General features: G+C 48.1%; 1 protein-coding gene and 1 long non-coding RNA gene across 5 annotated transcripts in view; one reads left to right on the plus strand and one right to left on the minus strand.

Annotated features, from left to right (window-relative positions):
* The window catches only part of LOC112551675, a 44,054-nt gene extending 43,066 nt beyond the window's left edge, over positions 1 to 988 (minus strand). The window contains exon 1 of one of the 3 annotated variants that reach the window (XR_003095977.1): positions 34 to 902. This is a non-coding gene — a long non-coding RNA (uncharacterized LOC112551675). Of the gene's footprint in view, positions 1 to 33 lie in introns of all 3 variants that reach the window. The other 2 variants (XR_003095979.1, XR_003095978.1) reach the window with 2 other exon arrangements.
* A 1,610-nt stretch (positions 989 to 2,598) lies between these two features.
* SPRY3 (sprouty RTK signaling antagonist 3) lies at positions 2,599 to 6,862 on the plus strand. 2 transcript variants are annotated; one of them, XM_014523965.2, is made up of 3 exons: positions 2,609 to 2,730; positions 3,195 to 3,308; positions 4,145 to 6,862. In XM_014523965.2, the coding sequence occupies exon 3, from the start codon at positions 4,192 to 4,194 to the stop codon at positions 5,107 to 5,109; it is 918 nt and encodes a 305-aa protein (XP_014379451.1). In that variant the 5' UTR covers positions 2,609 to 2,730; positions 3,195 to 3,308; positions 4,145 to 4,191; the 3' UTR covers positions 5,110 to 6,862. The 2 variants fall into 2 exon arrangements, with proteins under 2 accessions (XP_025069643.1, XP_014379451.1); XM_025213858.1 differs by lacking the exon at positions 3,195 to 3,308 and having other exon boundaries at positions 2,599 to 2,730.
* Positions 6,863 to 6,868: the final 6 nt, after the last annotated feature.

Here is a 6,868-nt window from a genome sequence, read left to right on the forward strand (position 1 = left end):
CAGCTCAGCCTTCGTTGCCCCCCCCCCCGTTACCGTGGCCGCACTGTCTATTTCAGCCCCTGCCGCGGCCGGGCCGCCTTCAGCACGTCCGGAACCGCAAGCAGCTTCTTGTCATTCAATCCTTTCTGATCCTGTTGGGCGCCAGGGCCCTGCTAGGTCCTAGTGCCCCTCGGGCCGCGGTCCTCTGGGTCCCAGCGCCCACGCAGCAGCGGGAAAGGGTCTGGCCAGAGCCACTGGCCTGCCTGGTCTGGCCTGGCATCTCGAGGGCTAAGTCCCACCAGTCTCAGAATCACTGCAATATCATACTTGCACTCACTAGATCCTATTATCCACTAGCTTTTGGTGGGGAAGGTTAAGAAAGCCCCTCATTTCAGTGCTGTCTGGCCAGATCATTGGCCAAATGACACTAAATTGGTGAGTTGGTGGCTAAAAAGAGAGGTTTATAAACTCAGAGTGTTTGTCCACCCCCCTCTGGAACTGTCCTGTAGTTGTGGGTCCAAGCCCACCTCCACTCTGGAGCTCTCTCTGCTGTGGTCTCCCAGGCAGGACCTGGATTCAGCTCTGCAATGTCCTGGTGCTCAGCAGGCCCTGCATCTGAGAAGAGCTTCCTTCTCACTTTCCTTGGGCCCACTGTTCTGGCAGTTGGGCCCTGGTCACCTCCAAGTCCTAAAACCCCGTCCACTGAATCCCAGTGCTTACTAGATCCCAGTCCCATCCACTAGGTCCTCATGTCCAAGCACAATCCAGAATCCTTGCTCCTTGTCTTCTTGCCCTTTATCTCAGTCCTTTATCCTAATACTAGAGCCTCAGTTTGATCCATTTTCTATGTCCTTTCCTTTAGGTCTCACACACTTTCAAGACAGCCTTCTGCACCCTAATGCTCTGTTGACTCCTTGTTCAGCCTGTTTGGTCTTAGTTCTTCGGGGGTCTCAAGCCGTGTTTTCACTGGTTCTTGTTTCTGTCCCCCCAGCTCACGCTATCTGGATTGGGTTTGGTGTCCTACGGGATCTAGAGCTTTTGTAATGGTGCCTAGCATTCTCGAAGTCTTGAAGGGCAGTTGCTGGGCTCAGAAACTCTGCTGATTCACACCCACTGCATCAGGAGGCTCACAGCTCTCATGCCATAGGTAGGTGTCCCTTCCGATTCAGCCAGTCACCCACGTTCTAGTGATGTCCATTCACTACTGCATAGTCCTCATTACTGCATTACTGATCTGATTCATCATTCAGACTCACTGGTTCTAAAGGTTCTTGCTGTCCAGTCTTTGCATTAGCATGAGAGTCTTATCCTGTGCACTTGGTTTTTTTCCCATACAAATTTCCCTAGATAGTCTCACTTCCTTGGGTTGCCTACATCCCACCATTTCCTCCTTTTCAGTGGGCTGGAAAGCCTAACACTCAGCAGTCTCCTCACTGAGGTGCCTGTGGATCAGTCACCCCTGTGTCTCTGCTACTCAGCTGTCCTTGTGCTTTACCAGATCAGCCTGCCATTTATGCCTAATGAATCCATATCCTTCCGTACCCATTCAATCGATAATGCATATTTCCGGAGAGCAGCTCATTCAGACTCTCCATTACAGCAGTGGGTGGAGTAAGCATCTCTCTCCAGAACACTGGGAGTCTGGAGGGCTCGAGGCCCATTCTATATTCATACTCACATTTGCTGGATCCTATTATCCACTATCCTTTCCTTCACCCCCTTCTCCATCCTTTGGCCAGGAAGGTTAGAAAATCTCTTGCTTCAGTGCTATCTGATCAAACCCAAATCATTGGCCAAGTGAAATGGAGCTGGTGAGTTGGTGGTTTAAAGGAGAGGTTTATAAACTCAGAGGGTGCGTCCCCACATGCAGGGGCATGTGTTTGCCACAGCACAAACAGCAGCACAAATAGCATCTGTGCTGGGCCCAGTAGCCTTATCTAGGGTTCTGGGAGCCTCCCGGGGCTGCAGTAATGCTGAGCTGGCTGCATGGAGCCTGGCCAGCAGAAAGAGCATGGATCTGGATGTCCAGGCTCTGTTTCTGGTGGAGCAGCTGCTGCCATATGCACCATGCCCCTCACCCCCCACGTTTTTTGTGGTGGTTTTTTTTGACACTGGGCTCTTCTGGTGTCAAATTTTGGTGTCACACTGTGAATTTGCAGCAAAGCAAATGGTTGCCCATGTGCCATATGCAGTCTGCAAACCACACGTGCACACTCCTCTGGACATGCTCAGAAAGTTTGTCCAAATTTATCAAGAAGGGCTGAAATACCACTGTTAGCCAGTGGCAGCCCCAGTAAATCTTTAAGGTCCCATTAAGAAGCTTCTCACAGTCCTCCCACATTCTTCTCATTGACTAGGACAGAGATCCTGGCAGCACAATAAAATTCAAATGTAATCAGATTGGTTGACTTTTCTTTTCTGTCGGGGAAATAGGACAGAACAGATCGCACTTTAACAATCAAAGTAAGTTACCTTTGCTCTTCTCTGCTTCTCTGCTCTTCAAGGTCATTCTCGCTAATGAAAATCAATCTTCTCCTTGCTTTTTTCTACTGTGTGGGTAGCATTTTTTACCAATGGCCATTAGCCTCTATGAATGTTTCCTCTGTCATTATATTACAGGCTTGATGACCAGCTTTGAAGTTGGGGGCAAAGACTGATAGTTAAAATGCCCTCCAGCAGGACTGGGAGCTGCAAAAATATCCATGCTGCTTATGGTTGAGACAGTCTGCTGCCAGTGGAACATATATATGGGTACTAAGAACAATAAAATATCTTGACTTAAAATGATTCACAAGGCAGAACTGGATTGCTTTTTGTGTAAAGCATGAAACAACTAACTTCCCTCACTAAGTATTCTCATGTCACCAATTGCAGCACAGTTTGCACACAGTAGAGGTGTGGAAATCATTTAGTTAAAATTCTCCTAGCCAAAGGGTCTGACTAGATTCTGTTCCAGATAGGTGTAGTAGTTTGGTTCATGTTTTTTTTTTCTCTTCCTCCAAGGACTGTCTATTCCTAGATGGTCAGAAGGATTTGCTTTAGTTCTGGTCCTCTGTGGCCATATCTACAGGCTGAAATGTTTCTGTGAGACAACGTTAAACTGAAGTCAAGACCATTAGCACATATGTGACCCCTCTTGGCTGTTCCCCAGCCTATTGGTTTTGCCTTGGGGCTCCCCTGAGCAGCATGATTCAAGTTCTTTTTCCTTCCCTAAGGCCTTCAGGAGGCACCAACCCTTTTGGAATAAGGCCAGAATGTGTTTCCAGTGCTGCAATAAGAGTCAGGAAGTACCACTTCCTGAAAACAAATTCATGGCAATGTCTATGCAGGTAACAAGAACGGGCTCGTCTCATCTCTTCTGATAAGCCCTGGTTTCCTGGAGCAGATCCTGTTAGAGCATTTTGTCAACACCACCGCCCCCCCATACTTTTCTCTGAGTGTTCAGAGAAAGTGGTAAGCCTGACCCTTCTGTGTCACTGAGTCCAAGTCAGAAAGCCCTGGATACAAAGGACCAGGCAACTGAGTCTGAATTAAAGGATACATCTAGAGACCTGTCAGTATATTTTAGTGTAGTTTGTCATTCCCTCCCCCTCCCCTGCACAACTTGATCATTTTGCACATTGAAGTTTGGAAGGGAAGAACAGTATGGTAGGGAAGTGCCAGCCTACAAAGCAGCAGTCATTCTACTTCATTATACTCCCAGCCATATTGCAAACTCTACGTGTGGCTTTGGACAAGTCACTTCATAGGTCTGTACCTCAGTTTCCCTATCGACACTTCCCTACAACACAAAGTGGGATTAGAGGACTAGAAGACTCAGCTCATCAGCATTTGCAAAACACCCAGAGCTCCTTAGATTGATGGTACTAGAAATGGTCCAAATATTACTATTTGTTTGAGTGACTTGTGTATCACAGCATCTATCCATGTATCATAGCATCTACTACTTCCTAAGATGAATCTGGTAGACCTCATCATCAAGATCTTTTTTCTTCTAGTTTTCCTGCTAATCTCCCTGTGCTCAGACTTTCCCAGGTTATGTTCTTTAGAATACCCTCCTGGTAACCTGTACATGGCATTGTACTTTGTTTTCCAGTTTGCTTTGAAGGTGCAATTGCAGTGATAATTCATGTGAATACTTTATCTTTCTGTCCCTCTTCTTTAGGATTTTCAGATGTGCCCTGATGCTATAAGCCCTCATTGCTTCCAGGAATGCAACTCTCCTCTAGCGTGGCTGAACTCAGTCGTGAACAGACAATGGATCCTCCTGCTGAGGACTTCCAACAGGTTCTCTCCATTGACCAGATCCGCTCCATTCGTGCCAGCAATGACTATGTAGAGAGACCTGCTGTCTCCTTCATGCAAGCTCGGTCCAATCCATCCCTGCCACAGAATTCCCACAAGACAGAGTGGTCTCAGGATCATCTGGTGTCTTCCACTTTCCAGGACCTACACCGCAGCCAGAGTCAACACCACCAGATACCACCCTTACAGCCACACTTGAGTCACTCCAGCACTGCTAGCTCCATGTCCCGTAGCACCACTGCCTCGGACCAGAGGCTCCTGAGTGGGATCACGCCCTCACAGTCCGGGCACTCCATCATCCGGACGCCGCCCAGAATGGCTGACCTGAAGCCTGAGGAACCGTTGAAGGGGGTGGCAGAGAAGCCCAGCCTTCACTCTGGACACCTCTTTATCTGTGAGGAATGTGGGCGCTGTAAGTGCGTCCATTGCACGACTGCCCGCACCTTGCCTTCCTGCTGGCTCTGCAACCAGCGCTGCCTCTGCTCGCCTGAGAGCCTCATCGACTATGGGACTTGTCTCTGCTGCGTCAAGGGTCTCTTCTACCACTGCTCCACTGACGATGAGGACACCTGTGCCGACGATCCCTGTTCTTGTGGTCCAGGGTCCTGCTGTGCCCGCTGGGCTGCCATGAGCTTCCTTTCTCTTCTCATGCCCTGCCTCTGCTGCTACTTTCCTACCTTGGGGTGCCTCAAACTTTGCCAGCGGGGCTATGACAGCCTGAGACGACCTGGCTGCCGCTGCCAGAACCACACCAATACCGTCTGTAGGAAGATTTCCTCTTCCAGTGGGAATCCCTTTCCCAAGACTCTGGATAAGCCAGTATGACCTCCTTCAGTGAGGAAAATTGGCTCTTCTTCTCCTTCAGCTCCCTCTGCTGGGCACCCCTTTGGGAAACGAACAAACAGATGAACAGTTAATCAGTCAGTCAGTCAGTCAGTCAGTCGGTGAGTCCTGCCAGGGAGCACGAAGCATGTTCTGAGACAAAAGGAATCTTGCTCCTGCAGCCAAGCCAAACGGTCTGGGTTTTGCACATTTCAGCAAAGGACAAAGACAGATGGAGCCAAATGCTGATGCATGCACTAGGCACTAATTGTCAACAGGGGGGTTGAGTGTGGGATCTGTCACTGGATGGCTCAGGACTCTGTGACCTCAGAATACCTTAGGAGTTCCTCTATGGTGGGTTTAAAATGGTGATGTGTCCTAGCACTATAATCCTCCAGGGACCAGACCACTTAACTCAGTTCTCTTTCATTCATTCCTTCTATGGCACTTTCCTGACTGGCACCTCCCAAAGGCTCTTACTTGGTTCCAGTCTGCTGTACTAGGTGCCAGTTTCTCAAAGGGAGATAGGCCATTGTAGTAAACCAACCAAGGGCAACACCTTACACACGCGCGTGCACACACACACACATGCACACGCGCAAAATAAAAGATCAAGCTTCTAATCATTTTAAGGTAAAAAAGGAATATAAGCAAACCCAAATGTCAATTTTTATGGGTTCACTTGTTAGTGGAAATAGGGAATTGCTGAATTAAGAATCACACTGCCATGGAAAGAACATGATAGTCTGGGTAGAGAAGAGACCCATTTCCACTTCCGTACATCTGTAGCTAGAGGAAATTCATGCTAGTGTATGGTACTCCAGGGTAGAATTGGCTAAGAGCAAAATGTTAAATCTCAACTGAAGGTTAGCACAACAAAAAATGCCTTGAGGGAATGGTAAAGTCTGGCATGCAAAGCCTTACCCTTCTAAGCTGCCAGTGCCAAACCAGCCCAGGTTGGTGCTGACAGGAAGGTGGCATTACCTGATGGTCTCCTATTGGTGAGCTGGTAATTTCATTCCATCTCCATGTCGATGTAATTGAAACCCATCACACCAGTTGGTGTTCCTGTTGACAGGATCAGTAGAGAGGCCAAGAATTAAGTAGACCATGGAGCTTGACCTACCTTTTCACCTCTACAGGTTGTCCCTTTAGGTTTTGGGTGAGGTACACTAGTTGGGAGATGAATAGGAAGCCCACCCTGCTGCCCTGTCCTATTGAGAAAGAGAAGCCTTCAGACTCCAAGGCTTCCAATCTAGTACCTTTCACCAGCACTGAATTCACTTTAAAGAGAGAAAAACAGAATGAAATCTTAAGAACAATTGCCAACTGAAACCACCTTTACTATGGTTTAAGAACAGTTACACATGCTTGTCTCTGTCTACAAATGGAGATAAGCTGAGGTCCTGACTTTGGGCTGGAGGGGGGAAGGAAAGCTGTTTATCAGAAGACAGAAGTAGATGGGTAAGAGAAGTGGGTAATACCTGACTCACCCTCCCCAGTTCAAGTGCCTCATTTATTTTCTGCTGTGATAGAGAGCGCTACACAAAAGCAAGATTCAGCTGAGCAACTTTGCACCCTGTAGGCAAGCCTGATGTTGATACAAGGGGTTCTGAGACAGGAAATGTTGGCTGCAAACTAGAGATGGGTCTGAACCAACTCCCCAGATCTGGACATCTTCAGACAAGGAGGAATTTTAGGTCCAGATTGTGTTTCCTGGTTGGTTGTCTACAATGAGCCAACCTTCTCTATCTGAACATTC

Source organism: Alligator sinensis, unplaced genomic scaffold, assembly GCF_000455745.1.
Source record: "Alligator sinensis unplaced genomic scaffold, ASM45574v1 scaffold27_1, whole genome shotgun sequence".
Taxonomy (NCBI): domain Eukaryota; kingdom Metazoa; phylum Chordata; order Crocodylia; family Alligatoridae; genus Alligator; species Alligator sinensis.